The sequence below is a fragment of the Panthera leo genome, chromosome C2 (genome assembly GCF_018350215.1).
Source record: "Panthera leo isolate Ple1 chromosome C2, P.leo_Ple1_pat1.1, whole genome shotgun sequence".
NCBI classification, from domain to species: Eukaryota; Metazoa; Chordata; class Mammalia; order Carnivora; family Felidae; genus Panthera; species Panthera leo.
The window spans coordinates 98,095,282-98,117,665 of NC_056687.1; the positions used below are offsets into that span (position 1 = coordinate 98,095,282).

Genomic DNA, 22,384 nt, shown 5'->3' on the forward strand with positions numbered 1-22,384 from the left:
TTAGAATTACCCCATGTTGGATAGCAGCTAAAATAATCATGTTACTTTGTCTAAATGTATACGGGATCCTGAAAACATGATAGCAGTCAAAATTCCTCAGATTAAAGAGTCTGACACACACTTTCTATATATCAGATCTTCTCTATATAAGAAACATTCTGAGAACATGTTCTTATGATTATGTGTATGGGCAAAAGTGATTATTTATACATGCAAATAAGGTAAATGAAGAAGTAACTTTCATTTATATAGCATTTTAACTTTGTAGGACATTTAAAGTAGTTTTTTAAGTTTATTTATTTATTTTGAGAGAGACAGAGACAGAGACAGTGCAAGCAGGGGAGGGGAAGAGAAAGAGAAAGAGAGAGAGCGAGAGCGCGCGCGCGAGAATGAATGAGAATTCTTAGCAAATTCCACAAAGCCAGTGCAGAGCCCTATGCAGGGCTCAAACTCAGGAAATTGTGAGATCATGACCTGAGCTGAAACCAAGTGTCGCATGGTCAAACAACTAAGCCACTCAGGTGCCCCTAATTTAAAGTATTTTAATACTAAATGTTGTGGTTCTACAGTCTGACTTGGTTACATCTTGCATTTTACAGAGAAGGAAACTGAGTCACTCAAAAAATAAATTGATCAACATCCAACTAAGTGTTGGGAGACAGAATTAGCTCTTATGACTACTGTCTTACAGCCTTATGGTTTTATTGGTTCGCTACTTCCTAGAAATTTTATCTCCTGTTCAAAAGCAGATTGATTGGGACCCCACTATGGACAAGGAACTGGAAAAGATGCAAAGTGATGGACATGTTCCCCACTGATAAGATGGTTACCACTTAGATGGAGTGGGCAAGATTTGTACAAGAAATTTACTAGCAATATACAGCAGTACACAGTAAATATTAAAAGAAAGGTCCAATCAGTAAGCACTAAGGGATTCATGAAAAAGAGAGAGAGAGAGAGGGGTGGGGGGGGGGGGGGAAGGGAGCACCAGAAACTGGAGTTATAAAAAAAGGCTTTATGGAAAGGGAAGAACTTGAACTGGGCTTTAAAAGAATTGAGGGGGGGCGCCTGGGTGGCTCAGTCGATTAAGCGGCCGACTTCAGCTCAGGTCATGATCTCGCGGTCGGGTCCGTGAGTTCGAGCCCTGCGTCGGGCTCTGTGCTGACAGCTCAGAGCCTGGAGCCTGTTTCAGATTCTGTGTCTCCCTCTCTTTCTGACCCTCCCCTGTTCATGCTCTCTCTCTGTCTCAAAAATAAATAAACGTTAAAAAAAAATTAAAAAAAAAAAAGAATTGAGGGGCACCTGGGTGGCTCAGTCAGCTAAATGTCCGACTCTTGACTTTGGCTCAGGTCATGATGTCACAGTTCATGGGTTCGAGCCCTGCATCAGGCTCTGTGCTGTCAGCACAGATTCTCTCCCTCTCTCTCTGACCCACCCTCACTTGCACGCACACTCTCTCTCTGTCCCCCCACCTCAAAAAAACTTCAAAAAAAAAGAAGAAGAATCAAGAGGGTTAAGTCCCATATGGAAAGGGGAATTATTGACAATTTCCAAGTAGGATAGTGGAATGATGAAGGCAGTGTTTTAGAGAGAAGTATGTGGTAGTCACAATGCCTTTGTTCATGCTGGATAACTTGTCTGAACCCTTTCCCTATTTCCCACTGCCATCCCCATGTTTCTGGATAACTTCTATTGGTCCTTAAAACCAAGTTTGGGTTTTAGAAAGCTTTTCTGATCTTTCCATTCAAGATAACACATCTTCCCATTTCCCTGCTGGGAAAACTTCTCCGAGTATCTCATGTTTATTGCTGCATAGCAGTTATATTAACATTATTATTTCACCTCCCTCACTGGACAATAAACTTCTTGAGGTCAGAGCTATGTATATTTCCTTTCTGTGACCTCAGCACAAAGCGTGCATCTGAAAAACAGTAGTTGTTCAATGAACTTTTATTGCTTTAATCTGAAGAGTAGTGACATTCAAGATGTGTTAGAGAGGGAAAGGCTGAAGCCCAAAAGATTAGTTAAGAAACCACTGCAATTATACGTGGCACAAAGTAGTGAGTATTTAAAGGGCACAGACTCATTGGGAATAGCAAAGAACTGGTGACGTAGAAAGACATTGGTGGAGTATTGACTAATGAGATCTGGGTTAAGAAGAAATAGATTGATTTGAGGTTCTAAGTTCGACTTACCAGGAAAATGAGAAGACTGATTTCTTATTGTTTTGTGGCAGTCCTTAGCTGGGCACCTTGGACTTCTAGAGAGTTCTGTGGTAGACTTCTGAGAGTCCTTGAAGCCCTTGACACTATTAGCAAATGTATGCATGGATCATCATACATCTGTTTTCTTTGGGGGAGGCTTCATAGCTGTCAATGAGTTTTCGGTGTTCTGGGTCTTTAAACTTGTTAAATACTACAGTTCTATTCAAGAGTATAGTAATAACTAAATAACCTCTTTGTGAGAAGTATCATTCTTCAAAAATATTGACTGATGTGGCATCTCACAGTATCTTTAGCAACTGTTGAGACGAGATCATGGCAAATAGAATATAATACTGAAGACCAAGAGCTTTGCCACCTTTTTACTGTGTAACTTTAATGAACTTTCCTAAGATGTTTCTTTAAATGTTAAATGGGACAATGATAATACACGCCTCACAGAGTTACTTTGCAGGTTACATGAAATCCTGTTTATAATGTTTTTAGTATTCAGTATTATCTATTATTATTTTTATTATTATTCTCACTCATTTTAATACATATCAAACATCCCTTGGAGTGCCAACACTGTCCTAGATGCTGCCTTGCTTTACCTCATCTCATTTAATCCCCCAAATAAATTTGATAAATATCAATTTTTATATGCACATTACAGATGAGGTACAGACAGGTGAATGCCTGCCCGTGGTTACACAGCTAATACATGGCAGAGCCAACCTTGTGAAAGTCAGAAAACAGGTGTAATGTAGGCAAGCATGAGGGAGAGCACAGAACAGAGCAAGTGTCCATGATACAATGAGCAGCATGAGCTATAGAGAGGCAGTGCCCAGGAGATAACACCTTCTACAGGACATGAAGTATGTTCTTACTGGGCTAGAAATCAGTCCCAGCTTTGGCCAGCTTTGGGTCTCCAAACAGGTGAATATGAGCTATATGGGTGAAAGTGATCTCAGGGTAAATGAAGCTGAATATGAGAATAGAAATGTCATGACTAACTGCAGTAATGATTACAAAATGTTCACTTACTTTAACCTTTTGGACACTGATACCAATTGGAATCTTGACTTTACATTAAACAGTGTCCACATATGTCTTGTATGTGACAGAAGGCATTTTTAGTTCAGTCCTTGAGATTAACAGAGTATTTCATACATAGACACACACAGACACAGACACATAGATACACACACACACACACACACACACACAAATATACTTCAGGTGATTGGTTAGAAAGTGACCAGAAACTGCCATGTACTTATATAATAATCTAGGCCCACTACTGTCCAAGAGTGGGATTTCAAATGTTGAGGATAGGGACCCCAAGGGAGACCCATCCAAGGCTTTGTGTCAATAACCAAGAGTGCTGGGTGTAAAGGGTGAGGAAGGGACAACACCAATCCACACTAGGGCCTGCAGACCAGGAGTGGATCCATCTTAAAATGGAAATGCTAATTTTTTTTCCTTCATTTTCTGCACCTGTTACCTATGTTAAACCGCTTCAAGCCCAGTGCTCCTGCCTGGCAGTAACTGTTGGCTTTTAAGCAAATAGATAATGTTTACATCTGCTGAAATATTCATTTCGTGATTACTTAATTGTTAATTGTCTATCCAGTCTTTTTGCTGCTTCTTCTTTTTTTTTTCTTTAGATGCATCTTTTGACAATTTTAGATGAGGGTCAAGGAAAAGGGGAAATGAACCACATCTAAAATAAATATTAAGACTCACAAAATTTGGAAGAGGTACATAATGAATGCTGTATCTATATTGATTGAGATTATGACTTCAAATTATATTTTGATGAGAAGGCAACGTGGGTTAGCACATTAACTTTGATTTGGAATGGACCTGAATTTGAATCCCAGCTCTGTGTCCTATCTTGAACCCGAGCCTGGAAATCCTCCTCCTCTGTCCTCCACTTTCTTAATTAATGGGAATACTAACTTTCTCAGGTTTTTGTGAAGATTAAAAACTATAATCTATATTAAGTGTCTAACACATGGAAGTGCTACTTCACACCTGGCTATTCGTGGCTCCAGTAATTATGGCTAATTAGAAATTGGCTGTAGATTATACTTTTATTAAATGGTTGAATGAGTTTCTATTGCTGTAGGTTTCATTGGGCTATATTACAGGTAGGACTGTAGCTTAAATGACTCTCCACTGATAATTAGGCGTTATTAAAAGTTGTAATAAGTCTTGCAGTATTCTTGTCATTATCCTAAAACTATTATACTAAAAATAGCCTTTTTTTAGGTGAAGCAGAACATTTAGTTTCCACCTTTTAGATGCCTATCCTCCATTTAGTTGTCAAAAAGAATGTGGTAATAAAAACAGAAAAAAAAAAATGAAGACTTCAAACCCATCATGTTGCCTATTATCTTTCTTAGCTGGAACTGAAAAGAAAGAAGCTGATTTTAAATCACTATCGGTAGATTTTAATGCCCATGTTGTACCCCATACTCAGGGCTCTGAATAAGTTAATATTTTCCAAAAAGTATATAATATTTTACCAAGATATAATTCAGGCCCGGTAAATTTCTGACATATCATGTTCATTGTTTTCAAGAATTATAATTAAAAAGACTGCTGAATATTTGGCAACTGAAACAATGATCTAATTGGACTGACTGCTCAAGCTAATTTCTAGCTCCTGGTATGGGCCTACCTATTAGTTAAGCAAGGATTCCATCCTTGACCAGCCTTGTCTGTATCCAAACTGGACAGCACAGGGGCAAATGCCCATCAGTTCACAGACTGAGCTCCTCAGGCAGGACTTGCTCTGGAATCTCACTGATGTAAGACATATACAGAACTTCCTGTTTTTTTCTTTCATGAAGTTTCCAACCTGGTTTTAAAAGGCACATCGATGCTTCTGGCATCTGTAAAGTCGGTAAGTACTAGCTTTTCTTTTTGCTTCCTTTTTAGTGAAATGGTAAAGTGAGGATCAGTGTTCTGTTAGCTTGGAATCACAGATCAGCCTGAGAGACTCTTTGAGAGTCTCTGGTTAAGGTCTTCACGTCAGGCAAAATGAGGTTGGAAGACTTGAGTGGAAGCTAGGGTCCTAACTTCGGGCCCTGCATTAAAGGAAGTGGCCAGCAATTTGTTTCCTCCTATAATTTTTATCTTTAGTTTCCTTTCTGTGTTTTACCCCTTTCACAGGACCTGTTGGGAAGACATTAGGTGTGTCCATAAAGTGAAGGAAGTCACATCAGCTGTGACAATAGATGGGAAGAACAATAGATTATTAATGCCTCTCTGTACTTCGGTAGCCAACAGTCTTCTCCAAGGGCTGTTGGTTCCTGCTCCCTTTCCACAGGATTTTGGATGTATGCCAGGAGCCATCTTTGACGGTGTGAAAAACAGTGTATGTGGTTGCTGGAGGGAAACTTTACATTTCTAGGGAAGGAGCCAAGTAATTGAAAACTTAGAACTCTCGCCCTGTTTCATTAGATAATTACAACTTCAAAAAATATAATATTTTCTTCCCCCTTCTCACCAACCATTTATCTGGGAAGCAAGTTATTAGCAACCTCAGAACTCGGGGAGCTCGGGGAAAATGGTATTATATATGAGAAAATGCAATTGGGATAATGAAAACAAAAGATTTCACATTATATTGTCTTCCAAGTCATCCATTTTATAGAAAACATTTTGGTAGCATAACGGTGCACGGTTTTTCAAGACTTTTCCTCTTCATTTTTTTTTTAACAGATTTAAAGTCGAACAAAAATTAGACTTCAAAGAAGCTTTGTATTCTTTGAATATAACTGAGATATTTAGTGGTGGCTGTGACCTTTCTGGAATAACAGGTAATATGATAAGTATGTCTTATGTTATTAGGTTAATATGTTTTCCTAGTAAATCTGTTAACTGACTGATCTGAAAGAGCATTCGGGCTCAGAAAATACATGCATGATAACTAAATGTCATAGTCATGTTGAGCCGTCTGTAAACAAGCACTTTATTTTGCATTTAAGTCATTTTCCTTAATGAAAGTCAGAAAGCATTTTGGAATGTTAGCTAAGCCTTCTAACCATGCTTGTAATAAAACTATGTAGGTAAAGTATTACAGGGGCTTTTATTTCAGCCCTGTTTGGATTTCCTGATCAGAATAATGGAAATTACAACGTTGAGTCTCTCATCTAAGCAGAGCTAATAAAACTCTTATAAACCGATTTGCAAATGTTAATTTGGTAATATTGGAGCCCATGAAATAGGCATCCACAAGCTGCTGGGTGATGAACGTAACCTAGAAATTGTAATGAATCTGAAGCTTGCAGTTTCAGCTTAAGACTAACCACACATCCCCGGAGATGGAGCTTTTGTGCTAACTCACACCTGGGAAACTGCACATGGCTAAGATGCTCACTCACACAACAAAGCCCATACACTCTTATTTTTTCTTGTCCCGGCAGTACCTGCTAGTTCAAAAATTACCAGCTAAAAAGAAAAAAAAATGGACAAAGAGGGCTGATGTGTCCCCATTTTCTTACCTGCTTTTAAATTCAGTCTTCTGTTTTTAAATTCAGTCTTCTGTTTTATAAAAAGGGGCCTAACCTTACAAGCTTGTCTGTCTGATGGAGTTTTGGATCATCACATGGAAATATTGTGTATTCCTATGTAAATTTCTGGGCTTTGGAGAAGTATTCATTAATCTATTCACTCATCAATTATGTGGGTAAATGAACAGAATGAGTGAGCTTTCCTGGTGGAGGAGGTGGGTGGGGTACTCTGGTGACAGATGTTCATTATTACCTTCACACATGATTTAGCTACTTGTTCTCACACTGACAGATAGATCTGACTTCTCTGACAATTTCATCAGCATCAGGAATGAGGCAGTGAACGTTAAATACTGCAACACGATGCTATCTAAGTGTGCCCTGGAACACAGCCACCTTGCCAACCTAAAATAAACCAAGCCATTTGTCAAGCACCTCTTCCTGTTAAACTTCTTTCTGGCCTTCAGAAGCTCGCTTGCTATACCTCAGACATTTAAAACAGCCACTCACCCTGCAAATCCCCAGCAATTTGTGACTTCTATAAAATTTCCTTTCATAGGCAGATTTATCACAAAAATACCTCCAAAATGCTATATAAAAGAATTTGTGCAAGAGGATAACCTTAAGTAGAGAAAAACAAATATCCAACACTTTCTGCTCTTTCTCTCCTGAGTTGCCTATTTGAGTTGCTTTAACTGCTTTGGTTCTGTCTTACTGCCTGAAATAAAATAGCCACTGGCCCTACATCTGGACATTAAGAGAACACTACATTCCCTGCTATCCCTACATATCATTTGCACAATAAACATTCACTAAAAGCTACTGTGAATCAGTCCAACACCAGTGCCTTGGGATATTTACACAAGAGCTACTATCCTATACTCATATAATTCACAAGCTTTGGATGAAATGTTTTCAGACAGTTACTTTGGAAACCTTGAGATGAATGTTTGACTTCACACTGTTATTACTTCTTGTGTTACCTTTAGTAAAATATTTAACCTTTCTGAGCCTCAGCTTTCTAATTTGTTAAATGAGATAATAAATCCTGGTGGAGGAAAAAAAAAAGAAAGAATGGATGTAAATCTCCTCGTTCAACATCTGACACAGAGTAGATGCTCAATAAATGTTAAATACAAAAAAAAAAGTGGGGTAATGGCACATTAATATTTATTTGGATGTTTTCTAGCAAAGCTGTAAAAGGGTTCTCATCCTCTTAATTTGACAAAGACATAGTTGGAATTATCATAGAAAAGGAAAAAAAATATTACAAACCTGAGAAATCAGTGAGTTTATAGAGTCCAGATTCCTTATTTGTCTATTATCTGTCAGGTCCCGTTCTTTTCCCAAGATCAGGCCTACTTTGTGGTAAGACAGGATACATGAGTCCAGAGGCCCAGTCTAATAGCCATGGAGTCACTTGATCTGGTACCAGTGCTAAAGTGGGTGAAATTCTCCACTCCATCCCAACATGCTTTTTGTTCTTCACTCTTGCCTTGGTATGGCGCCTTAGGTCCTCTACTCTGGGTGCCATATGTGAATCTTACCTTATTTTAAGTAGTCCTTAGGAAAGAACACGCTTATTTGCCTGACCTTTTAATAGACCATTCTCTTGCATTTCAAGATATGCATGCCCCCTCTTTTCCATCTTATGTGTCTCTGTCTCTGGACATGTTTATATCCTTTGATTTATTTGTTTGATAAGTATTTATTGTCTACCAATGACGTGCCAGGCAGTTTTCTAGGGATGCATGAAATGGACAGAGTTCCTCTTCTAGTGAAGTCTACATCTACTGATGAATAATTAACAAGTAATTAGTTAATTAAATAGTGAGGTGATGGATGCTGTGAATTAACTAAAATACCATCATGGAAGAAAAGGTGATTAGGTCAGATAAAAGCAGACTTAGGGTGGGAAGGGAATACTGGATTGGGAAGTAACACTTTGGGGGGACCTGAAGATCAAGGGAGCCAGTCAAGGAAAATTCTGGAGAAGGGGGTATTAGGCAGGAGAGTTAGGGCTAACGCCTTGATACCTGACCTCGAGCTGGAGCTACTGGCTGAGGAGAGGAGGGTAGCAGAGGTAATCAGGGCCCCAGATGAAACATCGCAAGCTATTTGGAGTTTATTTTTAGGAAGCCATTTTTTATGCAAATTTCCCTTTGATGACTTCTATATCTTACCTGTGGGGCTCTGCCTTTCCGTAAGCTGTCAGAGCTGGTTACCGTTAGTAAGGTATTTCTTCCTGAATCCTTCTAAATCTGGTGGTTTGGGTGGAGTCTGCGTGATCACATCAGCTTTCTCTCCCAAGAGAGATAAAGCTCTCTTTTCTCCTTTCTCTTCAAGATTCCAGGCCCATGGTTCTTCCTTTACCTTCTGGCCACAACTGAACCCATGACCATGTTTCCGCTGTCTCTCTGGGGGACACTGTCGGATCTAAGTGGTCCTGACACAGCAGGAATGGCTGATGGCTTCTGAACTCGTGGCTTCACTTCCCCATTCTCAAGGAGACTATCCCCGCAGGTCACAAGATCAGAAACGCTTCACACACACATCAGTTCCACCAAGGGGAGATGAGGGGCATGTTCTCTCAGCTTGTATCCACACCGGAACAGAATGTTGTAAGACACTATCTTACACTGAGAAATTTGACAGGTTTTAAAGCATAGCTCTGAAGTGATTTTGTAACAGATGACACAAAAGCTCTTTAGACTTTCATAGCCTCACCAGTCTTGAAAGAAAGTAAATTTTGTTTTAAAGTCAGATCAAAACTGAATACAGAATTTGAAAGGCAAGTTGGCTTTGAGGTTGAATACATAGGGTGGGATTAATTTAAATCTGAAAAGCCTTTTTCATCTTGTCTGTAGACCATAGCTAAGGGGGCAAAACCTTCTGTCCATACAAATATTTCACTTAGTGGGATACCTGATTTGAGGCTTATCCTCTTCTGTCTTTTCTTTTGTATCTGGGCTAAATTTGATCTCTCTCTATGGGTCTCTGTATCATTTTTGCAAGAGCCGAACCTAAGCCACCGTCATCTCTAGCAAATTAAGTAACTTGGAGTAAGTTTTTTTTTTTTCCTATTCTTTGTTCACTTGAAAATGTTAATTAACATGGGACCCAATAAGTAATGGCTCTGACATTTTAATCCTTAAATACACTTTTCTATTTTCCAACAGATTCAGCTGAGGTATTTGTTTCCCAAGTCATGCAACACGTTTTTTTTGAGATAAATGAAGATGGGAGCGAAGCTGCGGCATCAACCGGTAGGACAAATGGTTTTGTCACGAGAAAAGACTTGGGGGAGAATTCGCGACATTAGAGCACTGGCGTTTCTGCATACCCAGATCTCCTGTTTCCCTCCTGCTGCCTAGTATATTATAGGAAGAAAAGAGAAATTGGCTATTTTTGCATCTCTGCAGCCGCAGCTTAATAAAAAAGGGAAGGGAAGGAATTTGGTTAGGAGATGAGGCCCATCTACTGATATTTGCTTATTTGTAAATGGGATTTTACCTGCCAATTAGGAGATAGGACCTGTGGAGGAAACTGTAGGCTGGCTCAAACAAGAAATTCTTATTGTCCAGGAATGCTTACTTTTAAGGGACTGAATTAATTTCATCCTTCTATTACACCAGGCAAGTCCCTACTTTTCTAATACGGTGTTTGTCATTATCTCTATTCCAGTGGCTCTCAAACTTAGCTGCACGTTAGAATCACCTGGAAAGCTTTTTAAAATCCTATGCCCAGTCTACCTCCCAAAATAATTAAAGTAGCATCTCTGGAGATGCAGTCCAGACTCTGACATTTTCTTATGTTTCCCTAAGTGGTTTAAATGTGCATCCAAGGTTGAGAACCATTGCTTGTAACAGTGGCTTCCAGCCACCTGTTACTCCAAGTGTAGTGCATGGACCAGCAACATCAGCATCACTTGGAACTTATTAGAGATGCAGACCCTGAGGCCCAACCCCAGACCTACTTAATCAAAATCTTTGTTTTCCAAGGTCCCTAGGTGACGTGTGTACACATAACAATTTGAGAACCACTCCTTTTGACGGATTTCCTTGAATTAATGGTATTTTGAATAATATCTTAGGCTGCACACAAGTAATACTCAAAAATCATTGGAGGGAATTTCATTAGAAATGCAAAAGCCACTTTCATGAATGTCTCATAATTCCTGTTTTAATTCCTTAGACTACTCTGATTGTAGTCAATATGTCAAAGACATGCACCCTTTACACCGTGTTACTGATAAATTTCTGTAAATTTACATCCATGTCGTTCATTTCTTGGTTAATTTGTAATGCTAGGTAGTGCCAATGGATTTTGATATCTGGGTGGGTCACACCAGACTCCCACTACCATTCTGTCCTCTCCTGAAGGACTTTGCATTACTGTGCTCAAGGAACGTAGATTGGAAGAGATGGGTTATTTCAATATAGGAGAAATAAATAAGTTGCATTGGATGAAGTTGTTGGCCTATGTAGACAAATTTTCCAGCTGTTTTGACGTAAGAGTCTTTACAGATCATCGCCTGATCCTCTCACTGTATTGGTGAAGAAACAGGCCCACAACGTGAACTGGTTTGCCAACGGTCATACTATTAATTGACAGCAGAGTATGAACTCTAATCACGTTCCCTGACTTCAAGTTCAGCACTCTTTCTACTATCACCCACGGCTTCTAATGTTTAGAGTTCTCGAAGAGGCCATAACGATCACTCGGGGATCAGCAGGCCCCCTGATGTATTACACATCAGAATAGGTTTAAGTGTGAGCATTTTGACTTTCAGGCATCTGCTCAGTGGATGCTCAAGAACAAAAAAAGCTCAAGCACTCACCCAAATGAGAACGAGAGTGACACTGACTATGCTTTTTTTGTATTCTATCATCAATTCAGACATAATTTGCCTGAATACTTAATTACCTGTATTTGCTGGTAATTTGGGCATCATAGCCCTGATATTTCAGGTAGGAGAGTGCCTTGCATTTTATATTTTGCACTTAATTCTGAAGGGCATCAGAATCAGCCATTTTGTCAGAAGAGTTGTTTTGAGCTGAAGAAAATTGAGAAACAGCACATAAAAAAGAGCTCTCTACTCTCCCCAGATCTGCCTAAAAGCAGGACATGCATTTCCTTGTGAAGGTGTCTCTCTTCTCTCCCATAATGCGAGAAGGAGAACAACCTTTACCACAGGACATGAAAACTGGCACTGAAATGAGTCTGCATAACAAACCTTACTGAATAACCCTCTCATACCATTGATTTCCCCTATGTATTTACCTTCCCACAAGTTATTGCCCCAGACACATGCCCCCCTCCTTTTTTTTCTTTTTTGTCTAGTCACTTCTCCACAGTTTGTTAAACAGGTAGATTAGCTCTCAAACCTAACATTTTTGGGAATATTTACTTCTTTTCCGTGAAGCTTCTCTGGGGATATGAAATGAACCATTTTTTCTGTTAATGTCTTTTGTCAGTTTAATTTGCATACCCCAGTCACAGTGTAGAGGATACATTTTTTTCCTTCTCTACCATTATTTTCCAATTCTGATCACTCATGTGGTATTTTTTTAATGACTTTTTCATGACTCAGAAAATTGTGTGAAATCATTGCGGTATTGGTAAAGAACACATCTGAATTGAGTGTAGACACAGAGAAAAAAATCCAACCATTTAAATTTACCCACTCTAAATGTTGGCAAATGCTATAATGGAGCCGCCTGATATACATTATTAGAGTAAATAATAATTAAAGGCAGCAAATCTCTGTTTCTAATCATATAATAAAAATCCCATACTCATTCATAGTACAAAGCCTAAAAGCTCTGAGCCCACAGAATGATTTTGGAAAAGTTAAAAAAAGAATAAATTTGAATGCAGATGTAATTACCACAAGCCTGAACAACAAAAATAAAGTGCAGACATATCTGGATAGGAATTAAGAGTTAAAACATTATAAGAATAAATCATATAATGTAAATAAAAAGTGAGTGGAAAATTACTGTTTAAAAGAAGAAAATTTTCAGCTGCTTTCACTAAATTGAATCAAGAATCTGGCTTTCTTCTTCATTGAACATAAATGTGAAGTGAGAATAATTCCATGAATAATCCAATATTTGTTCTTCTGCTCTTTGATTTTTAAATTTATTCTCAATTTCCCTGTATTTTGAAAATGGTTATTTTTCTACACGTTAACTCCTGAAACAAAATGACTTTTCCTGTTTACAAAAAAGTATTATGGATATATTTTCTTTACTCATCTTTTAATGTGAACATCTAAATAACTGTTGTCTCTGTTTCATAGGCATGAACATCCCTGTGATCATGAGTCTGGCTCAAAACCAATTTACAGCAAATCGTCCATTTCTGTTTATTGTGAAGAATAGCCCAACAGGTATCTTTTTGAGAATTCTCTGGGGCAACTGCTTATGTTAAACAGACCCAGTTCTAGCTGCTGTTTAGTTTTTATTTTAAGTTTATTTATTTATTTTGAGAGAGGGAGAGAGAATGTGCCCGAGACAGGGAAGGGCAGAGAGAGAGGGAGAGAGACAATCAGCACAGAGCCTGAACTGTGAGATCATGCATGACTTGGGCCAAAATTAAGTCGAGTAAAGTGCTTAACTGACTGAGCCACCCAGGCGCCCCTAGCTGTTATTTGTAATCTATATATCTGAAATCATTTATTCCTTCAATTTATTAAGTTTATTGCAATTTTCAAATTTATTCCTTCAGTGGCTATTTGTGGAGTGCCTCTTTTATACCAGGTATTGTATTTTAAAGGTGACAGGGGCCTAAAAGTGGTAGTAATAGCCGCCAACACAGCTATTAAATATGGTAGCCATTTTAAATCCCCATCTCTAAAGCTAACACCATTCCAGTAGCTTAGATATTTGACAAATAACAACACAGAAGCTCAGAGAGAGGTTATATAATTTGTCTAAGGTCATATAGTTGGAACACAGCAGAGGGGAAATAGCACCTGTTTGTCTCAGAAGGTAACTCTCTGTGATGTTACAATAGGAGTAGAAATTGGGAGTTGCACAGTTGCGAAGGTTTCAGAGGTAGATTCCCAAAGAAGTGACTAGCTATGGGCTCTGAGTGGGAGGGAGAGGTCACATATATGCAAATATATGCAAATATATACAAATCTCCAATGTGGGCTGTTGGTGAAAGATGATGCAGTTATAGTTACAAAAGGTAGAGGTGGTAGTGGATTGGATTGCATTTGACACAATGACAGCAGGTGGAGTGTTTGGCCAAGGGCTCTGCACACAATGTCAGTATCCCTAGAGACTGACAGTGTGAACGTGGGTGTCAGAGTGGCCTCAAGTCCCAGCTCTGTTAACTAATAGTTGTAAGACAAGTCAATTAAACCTCCTAAGCCATATTTTCTTCACCTCCAATTTAAACAGAATATTAGTACTCATCTAGAGTTAAGTAAAAGAATATATGAAGCCTGTAACACTATGCCTGACACATAGTGTTCATTATGAATAAATCAACAAATATAAATGAGTGAATGACTGAATACATGAAAGAAGGAAGGAAAATGGAAAAGTTGCTTTTTATAAATTGTTATATGGAAAAGAGACGTAGTTAATTTCAGATCTGAATCTGTTAGATTAGCTCATGATGGTGCTCATACTATCGACCCCCTAAAGGATATACTAGTGTCTTTTTTTAGGCTCCATGAAACCAATGCTGAGTGACCCTTTCGAAAGTTATATCTTGGAAACAGTGAGGCAGTTTTAGATTTGCTGAGATTGCATTAACACAACTTCAATTCCAGTGGATGGGTCAATGTTAAAAGATATTCTGAGAATGTCATTTGATCTATACATCTTTAACCTTTGGATAACTCTAATTTCTTACAATTAGTATGTAATTGTTAAGTACGGAGAACAGAAAGAAATGGAGCTGCATTGGACATCAGTGCATAAGGAAATAATTTAGAATAATGATGTTTGACTCTCAGTTTTCTAAGTTGAAGAACAAAGGCCATGTAATTGCTATCTGTTAAGCAGCAATGAAAATTCAAAACCCCAAATAATCCATTTATTTATTTATTTGTGATAATGCTTAACCATCAGACCTTAATGACAATTTCTACTGTTTCGTGATCTTTATTGTAATGAGACTTTCTAAACTAGGGTTACTCCCTTAAAGTATTGTTTAAAATGAATAGCAACTCATTCATCGGAGGCTGTCAATTGTTGCCATATAAAATGTAGATTGGGCTATTATGTTAAGACAATATACATTCAGTGATTTATTTATTTTCCTCTCACAAATGAACTGAGGAAATCATTGAGGTTGATAAAAATGGTGCCTTAGCATAGCATAGTAAGCTACTAAGTGGCTTAACACTTTATATAAAATATATTCATTTGATGATTTCTGAAGTATGAGGGATGGATGCTTTTAGACTTAGTGCAAATCAATTTTTATCTAGATTTAATATTTTCTTTCATTCAAACAGTCCTCTTGTGCAAAATACAAACATTATTTGTATTTTTCTATCATGTTCGTCTTATATTTCAATATATTCACCCGAAGCTCCTATTAAGCCAAACTTGCAGGGAAATGAACACTTTTTCTTCTTTTAGGCTGAGGGTGTAGGCCAGTGTTAGAGACTTTCAGAAGAAAATTGTGAAAGATGCTACACGAATGTGCCATTTCTTAGAGAGTGAATGATGATTCTGAAACTGACAGTACTCCACACACAATAAAAAAAAAATATATATATATGTATATATATATACATGTATATATATATATACATATATATATATACATATACATATATATATAGTGTGTTTAAAATTCTTTCAGGTTTTGTGTTTGAAGAAGCAGACTGAAGGATATCTATTAAGAAATCCTTCTTCTGGCTTTGGTTATGCTATCGTACCTAGTATTGTATTAGGTGGTAAAAGTTGTTTCTATCTGTTGGAGATGTATGAATATATTGATTCAATATGGGGGACACCTCTTTGAGAAGGGGGACTGTAGAGAAAAGTGGAAACAATAATTTCTGTTTCAGCCTACCTCTAGATCCATTCCTGTTATGTCCAGGAAGAGTTTGCTAATCCATCCAGTTTAGTGGAGAGTAGATAGGTGACTGCATATGGACTCCATTCAAACTGTGGTTCTCCGTGGTCAAAGAAACAGGTCGAAAAGGCTAGGACAAATGGCTTTTATGTAATGCCTTCTGTCTGAGCATTTAAAATTTTAAACAATTGTCTTCAATTATGAGGTTAGTTTCCATAAAAGTGACTTTAAAAATATCTAAACAATTCCAATAAGCATTTTAATGCTGTAGAGTTATAAAGATACATTCAGTGATTTATTTATTTTCCTCTCACAGATGAACTGAGGAAATCATTGAGGTTGATTCCTATTGTCACAAAATCCTGGGAAAGTTATTTATGTATCTCCATCTATTTGAAAAACAGGAGTATTTGTTTTCTTTTTATTGGAGTTATTTTGAGATTTTTGAGGCAAAGTATTATTGATTATAATCATAAAAAGAAAAAATCTGCTGGAGATTATGTCTATTTCCATGTTACTGGCTCTTCTAAGAGTGACTGTCTTTGGACTGAACATTAGAGTTAATGAAAACTCTCTATTATTTCAAATACATTTCAGTATAATTTTCATTAGCTTTAAACTTATGTAAAATTTATTTTATCACTTTTGAAATTCACATTTATTTGTTTTCTTCTCTCTCTCTCTCTCTCTCTCTCTCTATATATATATATATATGTAATTTATTTTCAAGTCAGCTAACATACAGTATATATAGAGTGTGCTCTCGGTTTTGGTGGTAGAGTCTCGTGATTCATCACTTACATATAACACCCAGTGCTCATCCCAACAAGTGCCCTCCTCAATGCCCATCACCCATTCCCCCCCCTTCTCCCCCCATCAACCCTCAGTTTGTTCTCAGTATCTAAGAGTCTCTTATGATTTGCCTCCCTCTCTGTTTGAAACTATTTTTCCCCTTCCCTTCCCCCATGGTCTTCTTTCAAATTTCTCAAGTTCCACATATGAGTGAAAACATGATCTTTGTCTTTCTCTGACTTATCTCACTTAGCATAATACCCTCCAGTTCCATCCACGTTCTTGCAAATGTCAGGATTTCATTCTTTCTCATTGCCAAGTAGTAGTCCATTGTATATATAAACCACATCTTCTTTATCCATTCATCAGTTGATGGGCATTTGGGCTCTTTCCATAATTTAGCTATTGTTGAAAGTACTGCTATAAACATTGGGGTACATGTGCCCCTATGAATCAGCACACCTGCTTGGATAAATTCCTAGTAGTGCTACTGCTGGATCATAGGGTAGTTCTATTATATTTGTCTGTAAGGAACGTAAAAGTCAAGGCAACGCTTGGCACTGATCCATTCAAGCCACTTATCTTACCCTAGTTTAAAAGAAAGGTGAATGGGTTTTTGATACATCCTGTATTTCTACTTTGTCCTCTAGTTCTTAGTTCCCTTTCACCTGCAAACACAGAACAGCTGGACTCAGGTGTTTATGTGTGTACTGTGTACAATATCACCCCAGTGAGGATTTGAAAGCACTAGACAATAGAAAATATTGTCTTTTGCAGTAAGCTTTGATTCTGAGCTGAAGGAAGACATCTGAGAAGCTGCACTCTTAACCTTAAAGACTTATGTTACATATATAAAAAGATGACTGCAAATGCCTTAAATTAAAAACTCCACCATGCTCATCACCATTTCATTATATTATGTTTGCCTGAGTCTCTATATTTAGAAGAATACCTCTCTGCCACTTTATTTTTGCCTTCCTGTATGAAAAACAGGACTAATGCATTTTCCATGACAAGCTGTTGTCGGTGTTAATTTACTTCATAAATTACCAGAAAAAGATTAATACTTATATAATTACATATTTTAGAAAAAGGAGAGGGTTTCGCTGTTCGACATGGTCTATTTATCTTATAGATAAATAAAATATTAAATGATTTGTTAAAATATTCAGAAAGACTAATTATTATCAACTTTTTTCTCCAGTAGTTCCTAGGTTTTTTTTTTTCTTTTCCTAGACTCAATTTTATTTATGGGAAAGGTGACAAATCCTGACACCCAAAAGATGAAGGCAAGAGATTTGGATTCACTGTGAATGAAAAACACAGCCTCAGAATATAAGATGATTCCTGAAAAATAGTTGATCAGCAAAATAGCATCATCTTGCAAATACTTCCTACACGTCTTTTTCTGTTTTAACTGTATCTGTATTAATCTGTACTAATACAGACATGTACTAATGAATAAGGGAAATTATTAATAAATGAAATTGTGCATTTAATGTTTCTGGTCTTTCTGTATGTTTTATAAAGTCTATATGAATCAAAAGCGGAGAACTTACATAAAATGTTAGTGTGTTAGAACAATCTCATCAAATTTCTATCTTAGATATCAAAGTCTCTGTATTCCTCAAAAACTGACCATATGACCTCCAGGCACAGCAGCGTTATCCAGACCATGTAGAAGTTAAGGTTAAGAGAGAGAGTGGGCCTGGTGTGTGTCTCTCCAGGTGCCATTTAAGGTACAGAGATCTAGTATCTATGACTGTAGATGCACTTTAAGTATTTTGCTAATCTTAATCTTGGTTTTTTTTTCAGTTTTTATTTTAATTCCAGTTAGTTAACATACAGAGTTATATTAGTTTCAGGTGTTCAAATAGTGATTCAACAATTCCATACATCACCCAGTGCTGGTCATGACAAATCCACCCCTTAATCCCCATTACCTATTTTACTCATCACCTCACTCACCTCCCTTCTGGTCACTATCAGTTTGTTCTCTGTAGTTAAGGTCTATTTCTTGGTTTGTCTCTCTCTCTCTCTTTATCTGTCTCTCTCTTCCTCTCTTTTAATGAATGGATAAAGATGTGAGATATATCTATACATAAGATAGATAGATAGATAGATAGATAGATATAGATAGTGGAGGAATATTATTCAGCCATAAAAAGAATGAAATCCTGCCATTTGCAATGACATGGATGGATCTAGAGAGTATAATGCCAGGTGAAATGCGTCAGTCAGAGAAAGACAAATACCATATGATTTCACTCACATGTGGAATTTAAGAAACAAATGAGCAAAGAGAAAAATCTTAATTGTAAGTCCATGTATTACATTTACTATTTGCCATTGTTTCAATACCTTTTGGGGTATATCAATTTTTTTTTCTTCTGATTTATGCTTTAAACATGTATAAGAATGTAAAATAATGAGAACTTTTATAAAATTTTCCTATGCATGAAAGTGGCAGCTAAATTAGTGTGATTTAGGGAAGCTGACCTTCCAAGATTTTGTAACACTGAATGACAGATGTATTAGGGCCAAGATTGTAATCTATAAAGATTAAATGCAGAACCCTTTCTCTGCCTACTCTCAAATGTCAGAACCAAATATTCAAAAGAATGGCTACATTCCAATGATTTACTAGAACACGTTTCATTGTTTTTCCATTTTGATGTTAATACTGTAAAGTGTCCTTTTGTTTGTTTGTCTAGGCAGCTCTTGGTAGAGAATTTAATGATAATGGCAACCCATTGTTGAGCCTAATCACCTGTTAGGCACTGAAATAGGTATTTTATCTACATTATGTTAAACATACTAAAAACCCTGTGTAATAATGTTACCCATCTTCCAGATGAGAAAACTGAGGCTCCAAGCCAGCATATAAATTAGTCACAGGAATAAAGCAAATAAATATGGTGGCCTTTAAAGTATTTCCAAGTTTAAAGACAAGAATATCTGAACTAGAAGCTTGTGACCATAATCACTGAGTCATATTCCCTTCTACATAAGTCCTTCCAAGTAGTACAGATCTTCCCCCTAAAACATTGTGCTGACTAGTCTCTGAAGTCTAGGTTTCTATCTACAGAAGAATCTAGAACAATACTCAAGACATTATGAAGCCAACTTTATAATTAATTATGATTGCGTAAAACTATAACATAATTGCAAGCAATGTTCCTTTTTCTAGACTGTCAACTTGAGCTTACTTAACCGATAGCACAGTAAATGCTAATCTATATGTTAATGATATGCCACAAATTTGTTGCTCATCACGGAGCTGGTTTAAAAATATGCTTCCTCGATTAAGGAAGAAGAGAGTAATAAGCTGTTAGAGGACAGTGGTTGTCTTCAGGTCTGTCCACATTCCTGTTTCCTTTGGATTGTGTGAGCCTTAGGATCCTCTTCCATGTGTAACATGTCAGGTTGCTCTGGAGATTGATCTGTTCTTTCCAGAACTATTAACTGAGCTTCCACCCTGTTCCAGGCACTGCTCTGGGTACCAGGGATATACCAGTGAACAAATCTAACGGGGTCTCTGCCTTCATGGAGCTGACATTTTACTGATGGCAGAAAACAATAACCAGTGAACAAATAAAACAGGGTAAGGAAATAAGAAGGGTTTTATAAATGAGACTATGTAATAAGTTGACTGCCCAAGTTTTAAGTTAAGTAGATATTTTCATAATATGTTTCTAATGTATTTGCTTTTCTTGAATAAGATCTGCCAAGTATCTGCCTCAGGTTCCCTCCTATAGAGCCTGTCAAATGCACTGTCAAATGTTTTTCTTCCCTGATTTCATGCTCTGCATCTGGTAGGTGGTACTTGGGTTTCAAAAGGAGAGCATTTAAGCTCCTTATAGAAGAGGGAGTAGCTTTCTGGTGTGGATTCAAGCTGAAAATCCCCTCTTTCCTCACTTCCAGGTTCAAGAAACAGTTGCCATAGCACTTTCAAGATTAAAACCTGTAATCTTTACCTTCAGGGAAACTAACTCAGGAGTTATTATAGGTCCATATCACAAAGGTTAGAAGTTTCTGGAACATATTTATAAAATATAAATATATATATATTAAATAACATAAGTATGAAATCATTTTCTTTGCCAAGCTATATACAATCTTTATGATTCACAACAGTCCATAATCTATGTGGGATAAAAATATTGTCAAATAAATACCCCTTGAAAAAGTCTAATGCATCATATACATATCACATATACATTTTTTTTCCTCCTTGAGGCAAAATGGCCATAGTAGTATTTGGGGGGAGCTTTGGAATTGGGTTTCTTGACTTCACATAGTTATAATTCATGGTATATTTTAGGGTGAAGAGTATGCTATATCGGGCAGTGGGACCTAGGGGTCAAAGACCTGAGATTTCTGTTTTGGGGTGAGATTTATAGAATTTCATAAATTGCATAATAATGATCTGGAAAACTTGAAATACACAGAGAAAAATTAGGCAGATTTCATTAGAAGTCAGTGATTTGGACTTCTGGAAATAAGGTATTTTCTCACTGGATAGCCTCAGACCATTGAGATACACCCAGTGTGCGGCTGACCCCTGAGCTGGGGATCCTGAGACTGACTCCATGCATAGGATGGAAAAGTGGGCCTACTATAATCTGTTTGTTTGTAAAGCAGGTTTTTTGTTGTTGTTGTTTCTGTTGTTGTTGTTGTTGTTGTTGTTTCCCCCCCTGCATTTCTCTTTTTCTGGCTTCATGTGTGATCAACTCTAAATAAAGTCTGAAATTCTAGAGGTCAAAACCTGTTTTTTTTTTCTTTCTCTTTTTGATGCTGATGGTATAATATAAAGGAAATGAAAGATGAGACATTTTTCACTTTCTAAAATTGTATTTTTAGCTTGTCACCTACCTCAATTCTCTGGGGCTTCGATGTCCTCACCAGTACAGTGAAGGGTTGGACAAATCTTATTTTAAGTCTTTATTCCAAAGTCCTATGTTTGTAAATCTTAGACTTCTCAGTGAAGACACATTTCTGGAATAATGTCTTTTGATCACCATTGTCCACAAGCGGTTAGAGTTTTCATAAAACAAAAATTCCAGGATGTGCCTCTCACTAGGATCTTACTCTGTTACCTTGTCCTTAATGTATTTACAGTTGTCTATTTATAGGTTTGAGATTCAATTTTTTTTTCTTAATGTTTTTATTTATTTTTGAGACAGAGAGAGACAGAGCATGATCAGGGAAGGGGCAGAGAGAGAGGGAGACACAGAATCGGAAGCAGGCTCCAGGCTCTGAGCCATCAGCACAGAGCTCGATGCAGGGCTTGAACTCACAGACCGTGAGATCATGACCTGAGCCGAAGTCGGATGCTCAACCGACTGAGCCACCCAGGTGCCCCGAGATTCAATTTTTAAAAACAGAATACATATAAAACATTTTACTCTTGTGGCAGAGACCTGTATCTGGTGATTTTTTAAAGTTTATTTATTTAGTTTTGAGGGGGAGAGGAGGGGCAGGGAGAGTGAGAGAGAGAGAAAGAGAGAATCCCAAGCAGGCTCCCCATTGTCAGTTTGAAGCCCAATGCAGACTTTGAACTCACGAAACATGAGATCATGACCTGGGCCAAAATCAAGAGTCGAACATTTAACCGACTGAGGTGCCCTAGTGAAGATTTTTGACCATGACTTCCTCAGTGTAGAGCTACTGCTGGACAGTGGTGGACGAGCTGGGGACCACATTTCATCCATCATTGTATTTATCTGAGTGGGCCCTTGCCATTGGTTCCCACCCATGGAATTTGAGTGGAGGTGAGTGTGTCACTTGTGAGCCCAAATGATTAAGAAACAAGTG

The 22,384-nt window shown here is 37.5% G+C and overlaps 1 protein-coding gene across 1 annotated transcript in view; it reads left to right on the forward strand.

Annotated features, from left to right (window-relative positions):
* The window catches only part of SERPINI2 (serpin family I member 2), a 31,165-nt gene extending 13,285 nt beyond the window's left edge, over positions 1–17,880 (forward strand). Inside the window, exons 5-8 of the mRNA XM_042903606.1 lie at positions 5,937–6,034; positions 9,907–9,993; positions 13,032–13,121; positions 17,804–17,880. Coding sequence (XP_042759540.1) covers positions 5,937–6,034; positions 9,907–9,993; positions 13,032–13,121; positions 17,804–17,880 — 352 coding nt within the window. The remainder of the gene's footprint in view (positions 1–5,936; positions 6,035–9,906; positions 9,994–13,031; positions 13,122–17,803) is intronic.
* Positions 17,881–22,384: the final 4,504 nt, after the last annotated feature.